The following is a 25,177-nucleotide window of genomic DNA, read 5'->3' on the forward strand; positions in this document are numbered from 1 at the left end:
TATTTTCCCACTCCCTGCTGCTAATCTGTTCCATAACTTTATCACACTCTTACTTTAAAAAACAAGTTCCCTTAATTTCCTATTTTCCTTTGATACCCTAGGTACCAAATTTTTCATATCTGTGAAAATCTGAAAGAACTCTCTCTACTCCCACCGTCCCCATTTTTTATTTCTCCAGTGGGTAAAGTCCCAGGGTAGTCAAACTTTCCTCATAAATCAATCCTCTTACGTTTAAGAATCAGCTTTCAGGATATACTTTGACTCCCTCCAATAATTATACATCTTTCCTATTATACAGAGACTAAAATAAAACAATACTCCAGAAACGGCTTCACCAAGACCAGGTATAACTTCAAGATCACCCAAGACTTATAATTAATGCCCTCAGCTATAAATAAACCATTTTATTTGTTCACTTCATCCATCAATGAGCTGTCAGTTTTAATGACACATCCAGAAAAACTCCCAGAACTCTCTGCTGAGTGACTACCTCAAGCATGCTACCATTTAATATGAAATCCACATTTTCACTTCTTCTAACCAATTTCATGACTTCACACTCATCAGTGTTGAACTCCATCTTCACCTCACCAGTGATTAAGCTAGCCTGTTCAGAAACATATGGATTATTGCGTATTGGTTAGCATCATTGGCCATGAGGAACACAAGGAGAGGGCCATTTAGCCCCTCGAGCATGTTCCGCCATTCAATGAGATCCTGGCTGATCTGTGACCTAACTCCCTGTACCCACCTTTGCCCCATATCACTTAATACCTTTGGTTAACAAAAATCTATCAATCTCAGATTTAAAATTAACAATTGACCGACATCAATTGCTGTTTGCATCAGAGAGTTCCAAACTTCTGCCACCCTTTGTGTGTAGAGTGTTTCCTAACTTCACTCCTGAAAGGTCTGGTTCTAAATTTTTTAGACTATGCCCCCCTCGTCCTAGAATCCCCAATCAGCGGAAATACTTTGTCTATCTCCCTTATCAGTTACCCTTAACGGGCTCAATTTTCCCCAGTATTTGCTCCATCTTTTTTGGAGTAGGCTGCTTTTTCTGGCTTAACTTAAAAATCCCCAGTTTCCCCAATCAAGTTGCACCAGCGTAACTGACTTAGCTAAGTTTTTTTTCAGATAAGTTTTCTTTGTTCAAAAGGGGCGTTACCAGCCACCTACGCCAATTCAGGCAACTTTGGCCAGCTAATAGTTACTCCATTTCTACTTAGGCCAGTGTATGTGGCCACTCGAGAAAACTCCCGCAGAGAGTTAAAGAAATTGGCGCAGGTAATGGCGGGGGGGGGGGGGGGGAAAAGAGAGAGGGGTGTAGTTAGGTGCTGGGACCAGGAGGGAGGAGGCCACTCGGTCTGGGTTGGGGCGGGAGGGAGCGAACTGGCTGGCATCGTGGGCTACAGAGCGGCGGCAAGTCAACGGAGAGGCTGGAGGGGGAGAGAGAGGGTACTCAATTGAAGAACAAATATCAATTATTAAATAGTAATACCTTCCCCTCTTGTGGACTTAAGCCCTTCTAATCCTCTGGTGTGGGGTTAATGGCCGATTGCCAACTCGGAGCGTTACTATGTATGCACGGCCATTTCAGAGACGTCAGGAACGTCACTTTTTTCCACCGCGCATGCGCAGACGCAGACGTCCCGGCACATTTTTTCAGCGCAGAACGCAGGCTCCACCCGCTGAGGCGACTGGCTACGCTGTGCGGCTGCAGAGCAGAGGCCAAACAGCGGCGAAACTACGAAGACTTTTTTCTGGAGTATCTACTGACATAATGAAGCGGCGCAACTCAGGCAAGTACGCTAGAAAACGGGCTTGGGGAAAATTGAGCCTAATATCTTGAAAACTTTGATCAAATCATCCCTTAACCTTCTAAATTGCAGGAAATTTAACTCTAGTAATCTTTCCTCGTAATTTAACCCTTGGAGTCCAGGTATCATTCTGGTAAATCTACGCTGCACTCCCCCCAATAATATATACTTCCTACGGTGTGATTCCCAGAACGGAACATAGAACTCCAGGTGTGATCCAACGAGGACTTTGTACAGCTCTACAGCCAATTTTGTTCACCCAACATTTTGTTATATTAAAAAAAATTACCATTACCTGTAATGAAATAGTTTCATTTTCAAGACATTTTTCATTGAAGCAGTGGGATTTATAAATAGCAGTATGCTGTGAGTAGCCTGGTGAATCAAGCAGGTTCTAGAAATTGCCTCTATAAGTGCATGTTGAAAAGTCCAACTTGCTACCTCTGTGAACTCAAGGTTTAGGCTTCTTGCATAGTCACAGGCCTTCGACAGAAAACACCGATGGAAGCATTTCTAACAGAAAATGTTATTGTACAGCTAAGTGTAATCATTTACTTGTAAATTGTATAATTTTTCATTTATTTATTATGCTACAGTCTTACTTCCAGTAGGAAGTACTCAGTATAGTGGAGAAACTACAGATAATATTTTGTGATTTAATTAGTTGAATTTAAAAAAATGTTTTAATAAATGTTGCCGTTACTGATTTTCTTTTAAAATGAAAAAATACCTGCCTGCTGGTTTTGACTTCTGATTACTACTGGCTGATCGGGATGTTCCAATGATAAAATGAGAGCTGATCTTGTGCAATTTGCTTAGTGAGGATTGATGTCGGAATTGTAATGGACAAATCGTGTGCTAGATGCACCATATAAAATAAATAATGCTTTGCGTCTAGCAAGTGTCCAGTACTGTAGAAATGCAAATTAATCTTAATTTTTTAAATTAGCAGAAAACCAATGCCAAGTTCGTCTGACCTGGTGGCAGAAATTTACAAGCAGGTATAATTACAAATTTACAAACCGCTGTAATTATCTAGATGTGCCAGTTTGGACCACTTTCTCCAGAGATTTCTTGAGGAATTGCCCTAAATAGACTGCTGAATCGTTGAGTACAGTAAAGGCTGAGATAGATAGATTTTTGACTCTAGGGGAAATAAAGGTATATGAAGATCGAGTAGGAAAGTGTATTTGAGGTCGAAGATCAGCTATAATCTTATTGAATGGAGCAGCAGGCTCCGGTAGCCATATGGCCTACTCCTGTTCCTAATTCTTCTGAGACAGCTCCATATTTGCAGCTGAACAACATAACCATGCTCCACACTATTCTACAGGAGACCAATAATTGTTGCATAATTTGACTAATAACCATAACTTATCAAAGAACATGATTGCAAAATTAATACCATGGATTTACCAATTTCTTTTCTCATATTTGCCCAAATATAGCAGTTTTTTTCTTTTAAATTCCGTGGCTTTAGAATGTTATCAAAAATATCCAGCCCGTGAGCTGAGAAATTGACAATTCATACCATTGCAAAAGACTGTGGAGATAGAGGTTCTCCCGCAAGTCCCTGGCTTTCTTTGCACTCTGAGCCTTGTGCATCTTTTCCCGCGTGTCCACTAGGTGCTTTTAATGAAACTAACAGTCCCTCAAATTCAGTTGGTACCTGTTGATACATTGTACTAGAACATTAATTACAAATTAAAGTAAAACTGCAGAGCTACAAAGAATAGCTAGAGATTCTAAAAGCAATACAAATGAACAGCAAATGTTAAAAAAAATCTCTGAAACATTTAAAATATATATAGAAAATAATAAAAAGAGGAATTGCAAACATGGTGAGAGACTAGTATGAGACGAGAAAGTACACAGCTTAGCCTGCAAGGGCAAAACAGACCATTTCGGCAAAACCATTGAGATTTTTTGCAAACAACAAATTTTCATCGTGGAAGTGTGAAGGAGGACGAGGACAATATCACAAAACAACTAGCACTATAATGAAAAAAAATTGTACGTAATGGTCCACAAGGGCAGCTCAGCCCTACAGGGGCTCTTGAAAAACAAAAATCAAAATCAAACTCATCTTGAAACAAAAAACCTTTTGATGGTCGTCTTCAACAAGTAACTTTATAGCCAAACTAAAATGAGAAGGCATACATAATGGAAAGACAAATGCTGTAAACAACGCCTCAATTTTAAAATTCACATCCTGGTTTTCAAATCCTGCCATGGCCGCGCTTCTCCCGATCTCTAATCTCCTCCAGCCCTACAACCATCCGAGATATCTGCGCTCCTCCGATTCTGGCCTCTTGAGATTCCTGATTTTAAATCTTTGGTGGCCATGCCTTCAGGTGCCAAGGCCCTAAGCTCTCAAATACCCTCCCCTGAACTTCTCAGAGTCTCTATTCTTCTTTAAGATCCTCCTTAAAACCTACCACTTTGGCCAAACTTTTGATCATCTGCCCTAACATGTGGCTCGGTGTCAAATTTTGTTTGATAATGTTCATGTTAGGCGCCTTGGGACGTTTTATTACATTAAAGGCTCTATATTAATACAAGATGTTATTATTTTTGTAGTGACAAAATACACACCTGCATACAAATTAAGGTGATCAGAAGAATTAGAGTTTGAAGACTAGCAAGTACTAAGTGCATGCCCCCATACATATAGACAGGAAAACCAGAGGGCAGAAAGAGACACAAACAGAAAGAAAAATAAATTCCATTTTAATAGCATCTGATTCCATTTGTCAGACACATCCACCAATGCTTTTACATTTGGTGCTTTTGTTGTTCAGGTCACAGGGGAGCAATATCATTGCACCAGTTGACCACATTAGTGGACCTTTCACACTTAGTTGGCTGAATCTTGCGACAATTCAATTGGAAGTAAATTTCCTTTCCCTCTTATCTACTGAGATTAAAAATTTTGCACTTGAATTCATTCCCAGTCAACTGGATAAGGAACAGGAGTAAGCCATCAGCTCATGGAGCCTGTTCCGCCATCAATTTGATCATCGCTGATCGCTATCTTCATTTACCCGTCTTGGTTCCATTACCCAACAAAAATCTAGCAATCTGTTATGACATCTTCAGTTGACCTAGCCTCAGCAGCTTTGTTAAAATTGATCCTAAGCACAGAACGACCCCAGTTGGATCATCCTCTGCCCTGTAATGCAACTTTTCCCAAAGACCGCACTTGGTCTTAAAGTCCCCCTCTGCAATGTTACAGGAGATCAACTATAAATAATAATATAGTAACAAATGAAGAGTTATTTCTCTTTCTTGTTCCCCTCCCAACCCATTTTAGTTTCTCACTCTTAACCTTCAGTGCCTTCTTTGGCCCAGAGAGCAAGTAACCAACTTGTGCCCAAGCCTCTGCTTATGCTACTGTTGGAAGATACAAAACAATATTTTTTAATTCAAATCCTGGTCCTGGAAATCAAAAGTTCAGCATCCAGCCAACTGAAACACCCAAATTCCAATCCTACTAGATCTATTAAAATAACATTCCAAATAATCATTCACCGAGTTATTTATACCCTCCCCAGTTCCCCCCCCGCCACCCAACCATGGGATAATACCTCTGAACATCTATACGCTTGATGTTGCATGCAGGCCGCTTACCTTTGTGGAGGAATTATTCCTTTCTATTGATGCAGACGGCTGAAAATTTACCACTGCAGGCTTCTGTTCATTTGACTCTTCATTCCTTCTTAGAATTTTCATACTTGGTTTACTATTCCCAGTACACACCTGTAATGTTTCACAAGATGTATTTCATGCTTCCTTTGTGTTTGTAAACTCAAATACAGTATGTCTAATTAAAAATCCTTTTCTGATTGAACAATTCAAGGCCATGATTTATGCCCTCCCCTGCTAAAAGAAAATGTGAGCAAAGGATTATATTTTTCTCCTTTTGCTAATTTTAGTTAACTTTAACAAAAGAAAAAGGAGATACAGGTTGCACAGACAATGATTGTCTCGTGTAATGTACAGCATACCATCCCTTCAGATTTTGTTCTTATAAATGCTGGAATGTGCTACATCCAGATTTCAGTACATCAACATTCCAAGTTACAATTCTAAAATACACACATACCTGTTTACTTTGCAGTTTGGAAACAGAGAGCTGTGATTGGCCAGAGTTTCCAGATCCACGAGTTCTTGCCTTAAAACTTTCAGAGTTGTCCTCTTTTGCTAGAAGATGCAAAATAATAAGTTTTAATTTTCAGAAATACAAAGAGCATTTTGGCACACGTACATAGGAGCCAGTTTATTTGCAATAAATGCTGTGATATTAACAATTGAATATCTAAACAGATATGAAGAAATATAAAAGGCTGTAAACACTCAACAGCATCTGTGGAGAGAACAGTCTCTCTCTCTCTCTAAGAGGCCACATACACTGGCCTAAGCAGAACTGGAGTAACTCTCAGCTGCCCAAACGTCCCTAAATGGCCAGAATTGGCGTAGGTGACTGGTTACGCCCCCTTTGGCTGAAAAGAAACTGGCCTAAAAAAATCCTAACTGAGTTACACTAGTGCAAATTGATTTGAAAAAGCAGTTTCTCCACTTAGGCCAAAAAGAGCAGCCTGCTCCAAAAAGACGGCGCAAATATCTACAGGAGAAACTAAGTTTTGGGCAGACCTAGTAGAGATAACTTGCTTACAGTACAGGTTGCAGCATTTAATCTGCTTAGTCCTTTGTCTGGTGGCTTTCCAGTCTATAGTTCCTGCAGAAGACTGAAGTGTAGGAGGCCATCACAGATCTTGCTTTCCTAAGAGAGAATGTGTGACTAGCTGAGGAGGTAAGGCAGTTAGAAATGGAAACTAGAAAAGCTGGGAAGCAAAATAGTCTCCAGCAGCCCAGAAGTTAATGATTTTTAACTTGTACCAACTGGTATTTGAAACTTCCACCAATCGCAGATCACCTCTGATCGCTCTAGACAGCATAATGGAATAGTAGAGTCAGGAAAGCAGGAGTTTCTCGAAGATTGGGAGTTGGAAGCTGGTATAGCTGATGTGGCATACTCCTGGATAGAACATAGTTGCAAAATATGCTTCTGGACTCTTCACTGTACCCCTTAATAAGTTGCTTCTTCTTATCAAAAAGGAACAGATGGGCCCCATTTTCTTTGCGATATCGGAAAATGTATATATTTTCCCATTCACTGCATGTATAGTACTAAAATAGAATACATTTGTTCAAATCTCAAACACATAGTTTTTAAAAATGTATTACACACAGATAACTTGAAAAAACTACCCGTTCAGAACATAATACATAAAAGCCACAGGCACATATCAATTTTCTATTCATTATTCATCACTTTTACAAGAGCATTTTAATTCAGTAACATGTCTACCTCCAGCACAATACAATTCAAAACATAAAATTTAAGTAATCAAAACAGAGTTGAGTTTAAAATTTTGCTTACTCATGAAATTTTATCTTATCTAAGATTTTCCTTCAAATGCCTCATATTCATGAAGCATTCAATCAAAGATCACCACCAATATTAGAGCTCTGATGAAAGGTCACCGACCTGAAACGTTACCTATGTTTCTCTCTCCACAGATATTGCCTGACCTGCTGAATGTTTCCAGCATTTTCTGTTTTTATAACCAATATTAGATGTGTTGATTTCAGGGAACTATGCACAATTTAGAAAGAAACAATGTACATAATGAAAAAACAAATCGGTTATGAAAAAATCTGTTCAAAACTTGTCTGACAAAAGATGGACAGATAATCCCAGAAACATAAACCATTCTGAAGGATGGGAGGATAAATCTTACACTCTTATAAGATTTATCCTCCCACCCTTCAGAATGGTTTATGTTTCTGGGATTATCTGTCCATCTTATTCCATCCCTCTCCTCACATGTCTTATATATGACACACTCACTATAATCACCTTCTTCCCCAAACTTGGTTGCTCAAAAAGGTCCAGGACAGATGTAGTTCTTCTCCACATTACCGTGGACTTCATGTACCAGATTAGCACTTCTAATTAACTTGAAGAAAGTAATTCCTTCTACAGAAACTGTCAGTATACAGCTAGAAATGTCAAATTCGATTACTCTTTGAAAGCAGTCCCTTTACTATCCTTTATTCATGAAATAGTATCAAAATAAAAAAACAGAACACTTGTAACAGTACTTTTTAAATTTACCACAGCAAGTAGATTTAACCTCATTATCAGCACTTATTGAAACTGGTTAATTTCCAAAATAGTTGAGAGTTACCAATAATTTCTGGCATCGTTAACAATTTACCCATAACCACATTGCAGTGCATTTCCAATGGGTACCTTTCCTGGCACAGGCCAGCTGCTCTGATGGTACCCATCTCTGTTTTTGCTGCCCATCTGTTTTGAATGGTTGGATTCGGTTTTCTGTAGAATTGGGATTTTGGGACTGAAACCCTGAAATGGATGCTGACCCAGACACAGCCTGGAAAGGTAGAAAAGAGTAAAAATAAAGAGTGTACATACTTAGCCCAAAATAAAACACTGTACAGTTCAATGCACATCATGTCTTCATGCAAGGATGCAACCCAGTGTGAGGGATCTTTTGCCAGTCAGCTTAAAATGGTTAATGCGACTACTGAAAAAGAAATTACAATCTCTGCAATACATAGAAACATGGAAACATAGAAAATAGGTGCAGGAGTAGGCCATTCGAGAGGCGTGTTCGTGGAGTCGGGAGGCCTATAAAGGGCCAGCGGCAGCGAGAGGCGCGAGTTCGTGGAGTCGGGAGGCCTATAAAGGGCCAGCGGCAGCGAGAGGCAACGGCAGCGAGAGGCGCGAGTTCGTGGAGTCGGGAGGCCTATAAAGGGCCAGCGGCAGCGAGAGGCAGCGGCAGCGAGAGGCGGGAGTTCATGGAGTCGGGAGGCCTATAAAGGGCCAGCGGCAGCGAGAGGCGCGAGTTCGTGGAGTCGGGAGGCCTATAAAGGGCCAGCGGCAGCGAGAGGCAACGGCAGCGAGAGGCGCGAGTTCGTGGAGTCGGGAGGCCTATAAAGGGCCAGCGGCAGCGAGAGGCAGCGGCAGCGAGAGGCGGGAGTTCATGGAGTCGGGAGGCCTATAAAAGGCCAGCGGCAGCGAGAGGCGCGAGTTCGTGGAGTCGGGAGGCCTATAAAGGGCCAGCGGCAGCGAGAGGCGCGAGTTCGTGGAGTCGGGAGGCTTATAAAGGGCCAGCGGCAGCGAGAGGCGCGAGTTCGTGGAGTCGGGAGGCCTATAAAGGCCCAGCCGGTGCAGCTTCAGCGGGGAGGCAAAAAAGTAGAAAGAAATTGAAAGGTGACGTCACAGCCAAGGGGGTAAGTGATTGGTGAGTAGCTTTTCTTTTTTCTTTTCTCTATCAGTAAGTAACCTTTAGCATTGTTGTTGCCAATTTAAGTGTATCTAAGGGTAAAGTCATGGCAGGACAGCTTGGACACGTGTTATGCTCCTCCAATACTATGTGGGAAGTCAGGGACGCTTCCGGTGTCCCGGACGACTACGTGTGCGGGAAGTGCATCCGCCTGCAGATCTTGACGGACCGCATTGCGGCACTGGAGCTGCGGGTGGATGAACTCTGGAGCATCCACGATGCTGAGAATGACGTGAATAGCACGTTTAGCGATTTGGTCTCACCGCAGGTAAAGGGTACACAGCCAGATAGTAAATGGGTGACCAACAGGAAGAGCAGTGCAAGGAAGGTAGTGCAGGGGTCCCCTGCGGTCATCCCCCTGCAAAACAGATACACCGCTTTGGGTACTGTTGAGGGGGATGACTCATCAGGGGAGGGCAGCAGCAGCCAAGTTCATGGCACCATGGGTGGCTCTGCTGCACAGGAGGGCAGGAAAAAGAGTGGGAGAGCTATAGTGATAGGAGATTCGATTGTAAGGGGAATGGATAGGCGTTTCTGCGGCCGCAACCGAGACTCCAGGATGGTATGTTGCCTCCCTGGTGCAAGGGTTAAGGATGTCTTGGAGCGGGTGCAGGACATTCTGAAAAGGGAGGGTGAACAGCCAGTTGTCGTGGTGCATATAGGGACCAACGATATAGGTAGGAAACGGGATGAGGTCCTACGAGACGAATTTAGGGAGCTCGGAGCTAAATTAAAAAGTAGGACCTCAAAAGTAGTAATCTCAGGATTGCTACCAGTGCCACGTGCTAGTCAGAGTAGGAATAGCAGGATAGCTCAGATGAATACGTGGCTTGAGGAGTGGTGCAAAAGGGAGGGATTCAAATTCCTGGGATATTGGAACCGGTTCTGAGGGAGGTGGGACCAGTACAAAGCGGACGGTCTGCACCTGGACAGGACCGGAAACAATGTCCTCGGGGGAGTGTTTGCTCGTGCTGTTGGGGAGGAGTTAAACTAATATTGCAGGGGGATGGGAACCTATGCAGGGAGATGGGAACCTATGCAGGGAGACAGAGGGAAATAAAATGAAGTCAGAAGCAAAAGACAGAAAGGAGAATAGTAAAAGTGGAGGGCAGAGAAACCCAAGGCAAAAAACAAAAAGGGCCACATTACAGCAAAATTCTAAAGGGGCAAAGTGTGTTAAAAAGACAAGCCTGAAGGCTCTGTGCCTCAACGCGAGGAGTATTCGGAATAAGGTGGATGAATTAACTGCACAGATAGCAGTTAACGGATACGATGTAACTGGCATCACGGAGACATGGCTCCAGGGGGAACCAAGGCTGGGAACTCAACATCCAGGGGTATTTAACATTCAGGAAGGATAGACAGAAAGGAAAAGGAGGCGGGGTGGCATTGCTGGTTAAAGAGGAAATCAATGCAATTGTAAGGAAGGACATTAGCTTGGATGATGTGGAATCGGTATGGGTGGAGCTACGGAATACCAAAGGGCAGAAAACGCTAGTGGGAGTTGTGTACAGGACACCAAATAGTAGTAGTAAGGTTGGGGACAGCATCAAACAAGAAATAAGGGAGGTGTGCAATAAAGGTACAGCAGTAATCATGGGCTACTTTAATCTACATATTGATTGGACTAACCTAACTGGTAGCAATGCGGTGGAGGAGGATTTCCTGGAGTGTATTAGGGATGGATTTCCAGAAGGCATTTGAAAGGTTACTGCACAAGATAAAAGTTCACGGGGTTGGGGGCAATATATTAGCATGGATAGAGGATTGGCTAACTAACAGAAAACAGAGAGTCGGGATAAATGGCTAATTCTCTGGTTGGCAACCAGTAACTAGTCGGGTGTCGCAGGGATCAGTGCTGGGACCCCAGCTATTTACAATCTATATTAACGACTTGGAAGAAGGGACTGAGTGTAACGTTGCCAAGTTTGCTGTCGACACAAAGATGGGAGGGAAAGCAATGTGTGAGGAGGATACAAAAAATCTGCAAAAAGGACATAGACAGGCTAAGTGAGTGGGCAAAAATTTGGCAGATGGAGTATAATGTTGGAAAGTGTGAGGACATGCACTTTGACAGAAAAAAATCAAAGAGCAAGTTATTATTTAAATAGAGAAAGATTGCCAAGGGCTGCAGTACAGCAGGACCTGGGGGTACTTGTGCATGAAACACAAAAGATTAGCATGCAGGTACAGCAAGTGATCAGGAAGGCCAATGGAATCTCGGCCTTTATTGCAAAGGGGATGGAGTATAAAAGCAGGGAAGTCTTGCTACAGCTATACAGGGTATTGGTGAGGCCACACCTGGAATACTGCGTGCAGTTTTGGTTTCCATATTTACGAAAGGATATATTTGCTTTGGAGGCAGTTCAGAGAAGGTTCACTAGGTTGATTCTGGAGATGAGGGGGTTGACTTATGAGAAAAGGATGAGTAGGTTGAGCCTCTACTCATTGGAATTCAGAAGAATGAGAGGTGATCTTATCGAAACGTATAAGATTATGAGGAAGCTTGACAAGGTGGATGCAAGGAGGATGTTTCCACTGATGGGAGAGACTAGAACAAGAGGGCATGATCTTAGAATAAGGGGCCGCGCGCCCAGTTAAAACTGAGATGAGGAGAAATTTCTTCTCAGAGGGTTGTAAATCTGTGGAATTTGCTGCCTCAGAGAGTTATGGAAGCTGGAACATTGAATAAATTTAAGACAGAAATAGACAGTTTCTTAAACGATAAGGGGATAAGGGGTTATGGGGAACGGGCAGGGAAGTGGAGCTGAGTCCATGATCAGATCAGCCATGATCTTATTGAATGGCGGAGCAGGCTCGAGGAGCTGTATGGCCACTCCTGTTCCTATCTGCAGTTAAAGTATGCCAAACATTGCTCATTTAAATTGACATTACAATTATGCTTACCTGTTCTTGCCAAACCGAAGAAGGTTTGCAGGCTAAATCTGCAGTGCGAGAATTGCTCTGCATGGGGAGGGTAGAAATTCCAAAATTGCTCTGTAAGGACTGCCAAACATTGGAGAATTCATCATCAGGTTTCAACTGGCCCTATAATATCAATAAAACAGAGTTCAGCTCAAGTAGTAAATCAGTTGCCGTAAGGAAAAATAAAAACTAGTGTTCATTTTGGAATTCCATTCTATATTCAACAGTACAAAACGACTGATTGGAACAAGTATGTTGAATCGGTGGTAATGTTCAATGAGCACATAGGGTTAACCACTATAAAACGATTATTTTCCAAGTCAGTTGCGTTACCTTCTATCACACCAGAGTGACATTTCCATTTCTCATAGCCATCACTGTGGCCTTGAGTGAGTTCACCAATAAGTACCAAATGATTGGCTATTTGATGCTAGAACTCACATCCAGGGTCAACTAAAGGAGAATGACAGAGCTCAATTCAATTGTATATTTACAACCACCAGAGAGACAAGGACTGCCAATTTGGGAAGTGGATTTTTCACACCAGTGCATACTACATTGGAGGGCTTACTGCTAATACACAGCAAAAATGTTCCATTATCACTATCTAGGTCAAATGCAGCACAGTTTCTGCTTCTGTATGTGTGCTTGTAGGAGGGGGTTAGAGGAAAAGCAGCACAGGGAGCACAGAATTCACTATCACTTTTTTTTTAAATAAAGATTTTCATACACTACCAAATAATGGGTTTAAGTAATTAACATCTTTCCTACCGGTTTAGCAGAGGCTTCTTTGCGCTGGTGCTCATCATTTCGATGAAAGCCAGAAGGGCCATTTGCTTTCTGATGGTTGATTTGATTACTCTGATTTTCTGCCCTGAGGTATGATTGTCTTCCATTCAGCTGCTAAATGATAAAATTCACAGGTGTACAGCATACCTTAAAATATTATTTTCGATAAAATGAACTCAAATGTTCACCCAAATTTGAAATATGTATTTCTACACCAACAAAGCATTTCAAACCAATTAAACATAATGTTGTGTTTCCATGCTTCAACTTGGTGACTCCCAGAACTGGGAACTCTCATTATGAGGATCTCGGGTCTAGTTTACAGTAACTGAGGTCAAAATTATATATAAAAACATGATCCTCGAGACACAAATGGTGTATGTTACAAGGTGACTTGACACAATGCTGCATCACTACAGACTCCAAACTGACCACGACCTACTCACTCGGTGCTATGATGGCCAAACTAAGTCAGACACTTGGGCAGAGCATAGGTATGTGGGAAACACACTAAATACCTGGGCTTTTTACAATTATACAGGGGCTGCAGCAATATGACCAACAGTCTAGTCTTTCTGTCTACCTGCGAGCTCCCATCATAAACAGGATGCTAGATCCAATAAATCCAATACCCAAACTATAGGAAAACTAATAAAATGGAGCCCAGTCCTGTTGCCATATGTGAACATTCAAATACTCCTGTTGCATTTAAAAAAAAAATGACCACTTCATTAACAGATCTGTATTTTCTCAACGAATTTACAGCTCAATATAAACTACTGTATTAACTTGCAGAACGATTTTCAATATAGGTAAGTGTGAGGTGGTGCATTTTGGTAGGAAGGAGAGAGGCCGGTATACTCCTTGGAAAATAAAGAATCTAAATGGGGTAGAGGAGCAAAGGGTGTAGGGGTACAGATTCACAATTCTTTAAATGTAGCAACGTAAATTAACATTGGCCTAACAAATGCAAACAAAGCACTTTTTTCATTTCTAGAGGGATAGAATTGAAACAAAAAAGTTGTGTTAAACTTGTATAGAACCTTGATTAGACCACACTTGAGTACTGTGCACAGTCTATATTATAAAAAGGGTCTGGATATACTGAAGAAGATGCAGAAAAAGAACAAGGACGTTAACAGAACTGAGAGGTTACACACATCAGGAAAGATTGAACAGGTTTGAGCTCCTTTCTCTAGAAAAAGAAAGGCTGATCAAAGTCTTTAAGATTATGAAAGGGTTTGATAGGGTAGACAGAGCGATGTTTCCACTTGTGGTGAAGACCAAAATTAGGGGTCATTAATATAAGATAGTTTCTAATAAATCCAATAGGGAATTCAGGAGAGCCACCGTTACCCAAAGAGTGGTTAGAATATGGAACTCGCTACCACATGGAGTAGTTGAGGCAAATAGCATAAATGTATTTAAGGGGATGCTAGATAAACACATGAAGGAGAAAGGAATAGAAGATTATGCTGATAGGGTTAGATGAAGAGGAATGCTCATGTGGAGCATTAACACTAACACTGAACAGTTGGGCCAAGTGGCCTGTTTCTGTACTGCTAATTCTATGTAAAATATCCATGTATTAGGATCACACTAGATTCTTACCAATTTGTAGCAAAGCATAGCAATGTATCACTCAGTCATTAACATAAGAAATAGTAGCAGGAGTAGGCCATTTGGCCCCTCGAGCCTGCTCCGTTATGTAATAAAATCATGACTGATCTGATCATGGAATCAGCTCCACTTCCCATTAAAATTAGATTTCTTCTATTAGGGTAATGAAGTGTACTCACGCAAGACCAGCCGGCTCACCAGATCTAGAGGATTAGTTCAGTTAAGTTAATTAATAAAAACAGAAAAGGCAGGAAACAATCAAGCAGGTCGGGCAGCATTTGTCAAAAGAACGGGCGAGTTAATGTTTTGTGTACAGATTTTTCACCAAAATGCTTGTCCATCCTTGTGACGAAGTGTCCACACTTGAGATGTTAACTAATCTGTTCTCCCCAAAGATACTGCCCGACCTGTTGAGTGCTGCCAGCATTTTCCAGTCTTTTTCAGATGTCCAGCACCTGCAGTTTTTGTTTATTCAGTTCATTAACAATTATGTTACTTTACCTGTGTAGGCACAAAGAGAGAGCGTGGGGAGTGGTTCAGGCCTCCTGTCGACACTTTCTGAGCACCAGACTGTGAGGAAGAGTACGTAGTATGTTGAGGTATAGGTGCCAGCTGTGGTTTCAATAATGCTGCTGCTTTTTGACCTCCAAACTCCAAGCGGCTACCATGACTGAGGTTGATTAAGGCACACTTCGGGAGTCTGTAACTTCGGCCAGGAGAGCATCTAAAGACAAATGTAGTGCAGTTAGTAGTGTCAAACCTGAATCGAAACATTCACATTTAGAGACATTTGGCAAATTTCTTACAGTACTAAAACTTAGGCAATAAATGCAGTGATGAGAGCATCACCTACGCCCCATAAATAAATAGAGAACAAACTATAACTAGTCCATGTTAAATGATTTTTCCGTTCAGCACAAAAGTAATCAAGGTTGATTTTCACTATTTTTTTTAATTAAAGAAATTAATCTTCCAATTAGTAAAACCCATTAATTTGTATAATGAATGTAGGAAATTCAACTATTTATCCCAACGAGAAGTAGCTGACTGTTTAAATATATACTAACCTTATAGTAAGTCCACCTGGAAATTCTTCATCAAATAACACTTCATAAAATTCATCAGATTCTCTCTCAGCTACACAATGAAGACAAATTCAAAGTATTATTGAAAAGAACAGTGGCACGCCCTCAACAAGTACAAGTACATTAAGAATTTAGCAATAAAGGACTAGATTGCCTTCACTTTAACTATTCAGTAAATGAGACTATGTAGTTTGCAGTTCCAGTCCAAAATGAGGACTGTTTTGAATATAACTTGCTGAAGACAATGCTTACAGAACTTCATATATTGTTGACCTTTACAATGCTCAAAAATGGGGGCGGAGGGGGGAAAATCAGGTATTTTGATAAAGATTGGTCGATTCAAACCTTCTCTATTAAAATCACATTATTTCCATTAATTATTTATTTTTAATTAAAAACAGTGCTGATTCAATCACGACACTATCTGAAGACAGCAGTTTCCCAAACGAAGATTTTAAATGAGTATCATTGCTTGTGTTATTATAATGAGTCTGGAGAAGAAAATAATTCTTTAAAATTAATTTGATTTAAATTGTAGAAACTAAACATCGTCCCTAACTGGATCAGCTATATATTCACCTACAGGAATGAAAACAGAGAAAGAAATGTTGTAAGGCAGAGGAAGCTAGGTAGAAAATTCCAGAAGATAAGAATTTGAAGAATAAATTTGTGCAGGATGCTGAAAAGTAATATTTGCAACAATATGACCAGCATGTCACAGCTGCCAGAAGTTTAAACGTTGTCAGCATCGGGTTGGAATGGATGACGGAAACAGCAGTTTGATGTGGGAAATAAAATGGAAAGACCGAGATGAAAGGGAGAAAGGTGTGAATCTGTGGGAGACCATGTTAAGAACGCTTAAGAATGCATTCCTTCTCTACTATTATAACAGAAGCAATGCACACTAAACCAGGCGTGATATCTTAAGGCCACAGACAGCAGAAAACAGACATAATGAAAACAAGAAATGAGAAAGAAAATAAAAGGAAAGTATAAAGAAAGAATGAGATGTAAAAAGGACAAGACAAATAAGTAATAAATAGAGGATCCTAATTACTGGGTCAAATGTATTCTGCATATAGCTTGGCCAAAATGAAGTTCCATATATTTTGCATAAGCAATTTACTAAATTAAATTATGAACTTAAAAAAAATAAACTTTCAAATTTAAATGCATATAAAATGATTATTTCTGGTTACAAAATGATTTGAAACAGTAGAGAGTCTCTGCAAAGAGAATCAGAGAATTAGTCTTAGAATGGTATTTGTTCCCAACAATCAAGAGACACAGGACTCCCATAAACAGGCAGGCTGGAGTAAAGAAAGGCAGTCTCCGGCCTTACCAAACTGAACTTGTAACAGATCCCAAGCAAGTGAACAGACAAGTCTAAAAAGCCACAAGAAGTGGTCAGTTACAATAGGTCAAGATTTGAGTTGTCCCCATCTGAGCCCATGGTACTTAACCTTCTCTAAATATTATGCTCTTTAAAACTTCACCTCCTTTCATTCCTATGATGGTTCCTCGAAGACCAATAGGAACAGAGAAGTCCTCCCTCACATTCACAACACGATCAAATAAAAGGTACTCTGCATCTTTGTCTGGGACTATACCATGTTGCTGCTCCAGAGGCTGTGTAGGGAAATAGAAACTTAGAAAGAAAAAAAATCCTTGAAAATACTCAGGTGTTTAAAATGCAATTGAATTCATAAAAAGGAAAAGCAGCTTCAGCACATTTTATTTAGGAATGCAGCAAAGCTCCAGACCTCCAAAAGTTCTGAGACTCCAACTTTGTAGTTCTATTCCAAAGCTTTCACAAACTTCTGTTTTGGTCATCGTCTAGATTTTAAGCCATCCACCATGATCTGAATCTATTCCAGGTGCAATGTTGTTCCTTCTAACCCAAGTGTACTTGAATTATACCTGCGAGTCTCTTCCTACCTCCCTCCCACTTGTAATAGGACTGTTGATGGTGCTGACATTCAGTGCTGTTCTCTTCAGTTCTCTTACTCTCCTCTAACGGAAAACAAGAGAGCTTTAACCCAGTTGAAGAGTTGCACAGCCCTTTCATTTGGAGGCAGTATGGATACTGGAGGTCCATTTCTACACACCCTTGCTTACCTCAGAATTCGAGGAAACAGCATTGAATCTTTAAACTTATCCACAGCTGGCTGGCAGGCATCAGATGCACTGAACAAGCGGAAAATAGACTTTAAAAAAGGGGGCAAAGACGAAGATAAAGGAGGAACAGATGAAGATGGACATACAGATTTGTTCTCTTGATCACAGTATCCTGTTATGTGTCTGTTCCATCCAAGAGAATGGGCTGGAGACCCAATCACAAGCCTCTACCAATGCTCCAATATAGCCAGTCATGAGGAGGTGCATACAAATAACCCATGGGGACTGATCATCTCATTTGTTTTCCTGCCTTCACTCAGCAACTTCCCATGTTGGCACAATTGAGATTAGATGGACACTATGTGGGAAACTCTGTCCAGAGACCTCCATCTCAGTAATCTATAGCAGAGCTTGTTGGGTCAGTTGCACTAATAGCTCTGGAGCAAGACACTGCATGGTACTAAAGTTCTCAATGAAATATTACTGAGTAATGTTGTTCCATCATTGTCTCACTAACCTCTTTGTGAATGGAGATTGAAGTTTTTGCAAGCCATATTAATAAAGCCAATTAAGCTCAAAGTGTGTATTTCCACAGATGCTGCCTGATCGAGTGTTTCCAGCATTTATTCTTCTCATTTCGTTTGGAGTATTCTGCTTTTAGCTCAAAGTGCCAATTTTGTTTTGTCAATAGTTTTACAGTGGCCATATATTATCTCACTCATACAGTTGTTGACCTTGCATTTAGACAGCTTATTTTAAACTTTTAAACAGCATCACTGCTAATATCCTTCCTGCACATATCGGTTCAGACCAGAAGTCATCACACACACTTTTTGGTGCTCTTAGTTTTAAGACGTTACTTGGCCCCACAAACAGGAAATTTGCCATAGAACACAACTATGTACCTACTTGTGAAGTTGAGCTGTAGGATAATATTGGAACCTTTTCCAGCCATGTTGAACAATTTCTTCTCCACAGTCATTAATATGTCAACAACTGGTAGAATTAATCTTGCTTGTTTTTCCCCCTTGCTGGAGATAGATATCCCATCTTTCAGATGCTTAGCAAAATCTTACCCAGTGAGGGGAGGATTTTCTTTGTCCAGTACTTGTAGTACAAACATTTATGTGATCTTCACACTTTTATTTTATTAATAGCAGTGAGGAAAGTAAACAATTGGCAGTAAAGTCTGGATTTTAGTTTGAAGACCCTTTACTGTCCAGTCGTACAACTATTCACTGACGTGGAGATAACTTTGCAAAAGACTTAAAAGTCATGTCAGATGCAAAAACTCTCTTAGAACATCATCTTTCAGTCTTTTCAGACTTGCAGTATATTTTGATAAAACAGAATAATTCAACTTACCCTGTATAAGAGGTGTGGTTTCACAGTCACTCTTACTTTCTTGTTACTTCTTCTTTGCTAAGAATAATAATGATGAAAGTGATATTAAACTCAAGACCTTCACCATATGGCCAATATTGTTCCATTTAAAATATATAGACTACAGTTGGGCCTCTCCAGCACCCTTGGGACCTGACGAGAATTTTCCAAACCACGGGAGGTCAGCTGGTGACAACGCTGCTGACGACCCGGACGCGCTCTGTGATGCACTGCGCAGAAGCCGACTGCGCAGCATTTAGTCGTCCAGAATCACTCAGTTTTTTTAATCCTCAGGCCCAGCTTCGGCGCCTCAATCAGCCGCCTGCCCTTCCTGTTCCTTGCCCGCGTACCTCAAAAAAACCACATACATACACACAAAAAAAACTAGAGATCGGAGATAAAGTGGAGTATAAAGTCAAGGAGAGACGCTGACCCTTACCCACTATCCTACTCCCGGCGCCAGTCCGTATGTGAGCTGCAAGCAGAGCCTGACTGGTGGAAGCGACAGCCTCCTCGGACGGAGACACATACAACACCCCCTGCCAAAGACCGGCGGGAGGGGAAAATGTCGGCTCAGTCCGGCACTGCAGCCTTCAAAGCATGCGTACCCGCCGCCAATCAGGCAAGGAGAGGCGGCCTCGGCAGCGAGGAGCGCGTGTCAAACCACAGCACCAGCCAGTGTGTAAAACCTCCAGCTGGTCAAGGCAAGGCTGTCAAGATCTGTCATCCAAAATGCAGCACACGTACATTTAACACTTGGAGCCAACATTTTTTTTTAAATTTCCAATGGACCCCCACCCTCACCGGGACTGATGCTGGACCAGGGACGTTTCCAGACTAAAGAATCCCGGACTGGAGAGGTACAACCTGTAGTACTCATATTCCATAAAATCCAACATTTAAAAAGAAATTGTGGATTATTGTTTTTGTTAAAAGGGATAGGTTATTGCATATTATTTTAATAATAGGATTATAGACAAGAATTATATACAACAGACAGGTAAATACAGTAGTGAGCTAAGGCACTATATAAAATCATGTGCCTTGGGGAAAGAGGGAGCGGGAAGGTTTTCCCCATGCAATTAGTCATAACTGAGTAGCTAAATTTAGCCATGTCATCTGGGAATGAGAGGGAAAGGAACATTTATTTTAAATGATTAGGTGCACTCCTAACATAGAAACATGGAAAATAGGTGCAGGAGTAGGCCATTCGGACCTTCGAGCCTGCGTCACCATTCAATAAGATCATGGCTGATCATTCACCTCGGTATCCCTTTCCTGCTTTCTCTCTATACTCCTTGATCCCTTTAGCCGTAAAGGCCATATCTAACTCCCTCTTGAATACATCCAATGAACTGGCATCAACAACTCTCTGCGGTAGGGAATTCTACAGGTTAACAACTCTCTGAGTGAAGAAGTTTCTCCTCATCTCAGTCCTAAATGGCTTACCCCTTATCCTTAGACTGTGTCCTCTGGCTCTGGACCTCTCCAACATCGGGAACATTCTTCCTGCATCTAACCTGCCCAGTCCCGTCCGAATTTAATGTGTTTCTATAAGATCCCCTCTCATTCTTCTAAACTCCAGTGAATACAGGCCCAGTCGATCCAGTCTCTCCTCATATGTCAGTCTTGCCATCCCGGGAATCAGTCTGGTGAACCTTCGCTGCACTCCCTCAATAGCAAGAACATCCTTCCTCAGATTAGGAGACCAAAACTGAACATAATATTCCAGGTGAGGCCTCACCAAGGCCCTGTACAACTGCAGTAAGACCTCCCTGCTCCTATACTCAAATCCCCTAGCTATGAAGGCCTTGCCTTCTTCACCGCCTGCTGTACCTGCATGCCAACTTTCAATGACTGATGTACCATGACACCCAGGTCTTGTTGCACCTCCCCTTTTCCTAATCTTCTGCCATTCAGATAATATTCTGCCTTCGTGTTTTTGCCCCCAAAGTGGATAACCTCATATTTATCCACCTTGTACTGCATCTGCCATGCATTTCCCCACTCACCTAACCTGTCAAAGTCACCCTGCAGCCTCTTAGCATTCTCCTCACAGCTCACACTGCCACTCAGCTTAGTGTCATCTGCAAACTTGGAGGTATTACATTCAATTCCTTCATCTAAATCATTAATATATATTGTAAATAGCTGGGGTCCCAATACCGAGCCCTGCGACACCCCACTAGTCACTGCCTGCCATTCTGAAAAGGACCCGTTTATCCCGATTCTCTGTGTCCTGTCTGCCAACCAGTTCTCTATCCACGTCAGTACATTACTCCCAATACCATGTGCTTTAATTTTGCACACCAATCTCTTGTGTGGGAACTTGTCAAAAGTTGGTTTGACAGCAGCACAGGCAGACAGAACTGGGAACAGGTCTCCTGCCTCCCTTATTGATCAGACATTGGTTTGCAGGAGGTGGGGGAGGGAAACAGAAAAAAGACCTAAAATTCTGACTGGATTCTCCCAACGTCCGTTTGTAAGGACATTGCATAATGTAGTCATACAGATCTGGCAGCTTTAGGTTCAGTTTCCGACTTGTGCTCATTTATCTGAGGCAACAAGAGGATTACGACAATTGGTAGCTGACACTCGTTGAATCATACACCAATAAGAAACAACAGACTCAGCAAGAGGAAACATTATTTAACAGAACAAAAGGAAAAAAGGATTGATGGCATAAACAGTCTGAGATTATTGATCTAGTTATGTTTTGCAATAGGAAAAAGGAAATACCTTGCAGCTTTCTACCTCCTCTTCAATCTTTTCAACAATTGCTGTATCCAGTAGGTTCAAGTCACATGATGCTCTCGACAAACTACTGACAGGATGCATCTTCAACCAGGCTCCAATTTCTTGGATCTTTTCAGGACTGTTCAAAATTGAAATACAATTTTTTTTTTTTTTTTTTTAAATAGTTGCATATTTAGCTTTATGCACAGTATAAAAGCATTACTCAGTACATTACTAAACAGACAGACTAGTAAGATGCAGGTTTCATCCATGGTCTATTTTGAGTTAATTTAATCTCAACTGGACTTACAATTGGTCTCAACATTCAATCTGAGAGCTAATTTTTTAATTAGTATCTTGATTACTATCCAGGAACCCATGCTGGAAAGAGCTTGGGTACTTTGATGCCTTATATGTTGGAATAGCTTTGACAGCTTAGGCTCACAGATGAAGAACGGACACTTAGGTGAAGTATCGAGGGGATGCCAATATCCCTGTGGAACTTTCAGGAGTGAAGTTAGGAAACAATTCTAAATGCAAAGGGTGGTAGCAGTTTGGAACTCTTCTGCAAGCGGCAGTTGATGCTCGGTCAATTGCTAATTTTAAATCGGAGATTGATGGATTTTTGTTAACCAAAGGTATTAAGGGATATGGGGCAAAAGGCGGGAGTAGAGAATTAGATCACAGATCAGCCATGATCTCATTGAATGGCAGAACAGGCTCGAGGGACTAAATGGCCTCCTCCTGTTCCTATGTTTGTATGGAACCATACATTAGCATGAATCAGCGCATTCATGAGGTGAGGATATTGGCATTTTTGTGATTAAGATAATTAAACTTAGTTAAATCTGCCCCAAAGATCATGTTTAAAGCAGCTGAAAGATTAATGTGAAAAGTATCAAAAACCGCATTGTTTAATTGCAGCTAAAGCAATATTAAATACGCTCTGTACAGCGCAAAACAACATAATCTCACCCATTCTCATCCTCTCCAGACCAAATGTTGTCCTCGTAGTACAGATCCTCTTGGCTGTTTTTAGCAATGTAGCTTATTAATTCTGGGAATCTAAAAAGTAAAACAACACAGTTTACATTTGGTTTCTCTTCGCTATTACAATTTAAAATTTATTAGGCGGGGGAAAATAGAGTACGAGAGGAAGCTTGCTGGGAACATAAAAACTGACTGCAAAAGCTTCTATAGATATGTGAAGAGAAAAAGATTAGTGAAGACAAACGTAGATCCCTTGCAGGCAGAATCAGGTGAATTTATAACGGGGAACAAAGAAATGGCAGACCAACTGAACAAATAACTTTGCTTCTGTCTTCACGAAGGATGACACAAATAACTTTCCGGAAATACTAGGGGACCGAGGGTCAAGCAAGCAGGAGGAACTGAAGGAAATCCTGATTAGTCAGGAAATTGTGTTAGGGAAATTGATGGGATTGAAGGCCGATAAATCCCCAGGGTCTGATAGTCTGCATCCCAGAGTACTTAAGGAAGTGGCCCTAGAAATAGTGGATGCATTGGTGATCATTTTCCAACAGTCTATTGACTCTGGATCAGTTCCTATGGACTGGAAGGTGGCTAATGTAACCCCACTTTTTAAAAAAGGGAGAGAAAATAGGGAATTATAGACCGGTTAGGCTGACATCAGTAGTGGTGGAAATGGTGGAATCAATGATTAAAGATGAAATAGCAGCGCATTTGGAAAGCAGTGACAGGATCCACGTCAACATGGATTTATGAAAGGGGAATCATGCTTGACAAATCTTCTAGAACTTTTTGAGGATGTAACTAGTAGAGTGGGCAAGGGAGAACACCAGCAGATGTGATGTATTTGGACTTTCAAAAGGCTTTTGACAAGGTCCCACATGAGGTTGGTGTGCAAAATTAAAGCACATGGTATTGGGGGTAATGTATTGACGTGGATAGAGAACTGGTTGGCAGACAGGAAGCAGAGAGTCGGGATAAACGGGTCCTTTTCAGAATGGCAGGCAGTGACTAGTGGGGTACCGCAGGGCTCAGTGCTGTGACCCCAGCTATTTACAATATACATCAATGATTTAGATGAAGGAATATCTCCAAGTTTGCAGATGACACTAAGCTGGGTGGCGGTGTGAGCTGTGAGGAGGATGCTAAGAGGCTGCAGGGTGATTTGGACAGATTAGGTGAGTGGGCAAATGCATGGCAGGTGCAGTATAATGTGGATAAATGTGAGGTTATCCACTTTGGTGGCAAAAACATGAAGGCAGAATATTACCTGATTGGCGGAAGATAGGAAAAGGGGAGGTGCAACGAGACCTGGGTGTCATGGTACATCAGTCATTGAAAGTTGGCATGCAGGTACAGCAGGCGATGAAAAAGGCAAATGGCATGTTGGCCTTCATAGCTAGGGGATTTGAGTATAGGAGCAGGGAGGTCTTACTGCAGTTGTACAGGGCCTTGGTGAGGCCTCACCTGGAATATTGTGTTCAGTTTTGGTCTCCTAATCTGAGGGAGTGCCGCAAAGGTTCACCAGACTGATTTCCGGGATGGCAGGACTGACATATGAGGAGAGACTGGATCGACTGGGCCTGTATTCACTGGAGTTTAGAAGAATGAGAGGGGATCTCATAGAAACATATAAAATTCTGATGGGACTGAGCAGGTTAGATGCAGGAAGAATGTTGCCGATGTTGGGGAAGTCCAGAACCAGGGGTCACAGTCTTAGGATAAGGGGTAAGCCATTTAGGACCGAGATGAGGAGAAACTTCTTCACTCACCGAGAGTTGTTACCTGTGGAATTCTCTGCCGCAGAGAGTTGTTGATGTCAGTTCGTTAGACATATTCAAGAGGGAGTTAGATATGGCCCTTACGGCTAAAGGGATCAAGGGGTATGGAGAGAAAGCAGGAAAGGGGTACTGAGGTGAATGATCAGCCATGATCTTATTGAATGGTGGTGCAGGCTCGAAGGGCCGAATGGCCTACTCCTGCACATATTTTCTATGTTTCTATAATCTGTTTTAGTGATGTTGGTCAGGACACCGGGAAATCTCCTGCTCTTCAAATGATGCCATGGAATCTTTTACATCCAGTGTCAATTAGAAATGTGTTTGAGCAACAGAAGTTTCAGCAAAACATTCGCCAGTTGTAGTGGCACTCCATACTCCTGATAAGACGATTCGCAACACTGGTACTCACAATATGAAAATAAGTTCGGGACATATTCGGGTGCAGTACAATAGACCAAACTCCATTGGGTAGTGTACTTAAAAACTACTGAATCCTGCCTTATGTCAGCAAGCACCTTTTAGAAGCTGAGGCTTGGATTCAATCTTGAAAGGCC

General features: G+C 41.5%; 1 protein-coding gene across 5 annotated transcripts in view; it reads right to left on the reverse strand.

Annotated features, from left to right (window-relative positions):
* xrn1 (5'-3' exoribonuclease 1) overlaps positions 1-25,177 on the reverse strand; it is a 130,481-nt gene that overhangs the window by 27,974 nt on the left and 77,330 nt on the right. For 4 of the 5 annotated variants that reach the window (XM_070883655.1, XM_070883654.1, XM_070883648.1 and 1 more), the window contains 12 exons: positions 22,828-22,917; positions 21,856-21,991; positions 19,099-19,155; positions 17,112-17,244; positions 15,598-15,667; positions 15,032-15,254; positions 12,893-13,024; positions 12,104-12,244; positions 8,140-8,281; positions 5,926-6,023; positions 5,451-5,579; positions 3,352-3,489 (listed from right to left, as the gene is read on the reverse strand). In XM_070883655.1, coding sequence (XP_070739756.1) covers positions 3,352-3,489; positions 5,451-5,579; positions 5,926-6,023; positions 8,140-8,281; positions 12,104-12,244; positions 12,893-13,024; positions 15,032-15,254; positions 15,598-15,667; positions 17,112-17,244; positions 19,099-19,155; positions 21,856-21,991; positions 22,828-22,917 — 1,489 coding nt within the window. The remainder of the gene's footprint in view (positions 1-3,351; positions 3,490-5,450; positions 5,580-5,925; positions 6,024-8,139; positions 8,282-12,103; positions 12,245-12,892; positions 13,025-15,031; positions 15,255-15,597; positions 15,668-17,111; positions 17,245-19,098; positions 19,156-21,855; positions 21,992-22,827; positions 22,918-25,177) is intronic. The other variant, XM_070883649.1, reaches the window with a different exon arrangement.

Source organism: Pristiophorus japonicus, chromosome 6 (genome assembly GCF_044704955.1).
Source record: "Pristiophorus japonicus isolate sPriJap1 chromosome 6, sPriJap1.hap1, whole genome shotgun sequence".
NCBI classification, from domain to species: Eukaryota; Metazoa; Chordata; class Chondrichthyes; family Pristiophoridae; genus Pristiophorus; species Pristiophorus japonicus.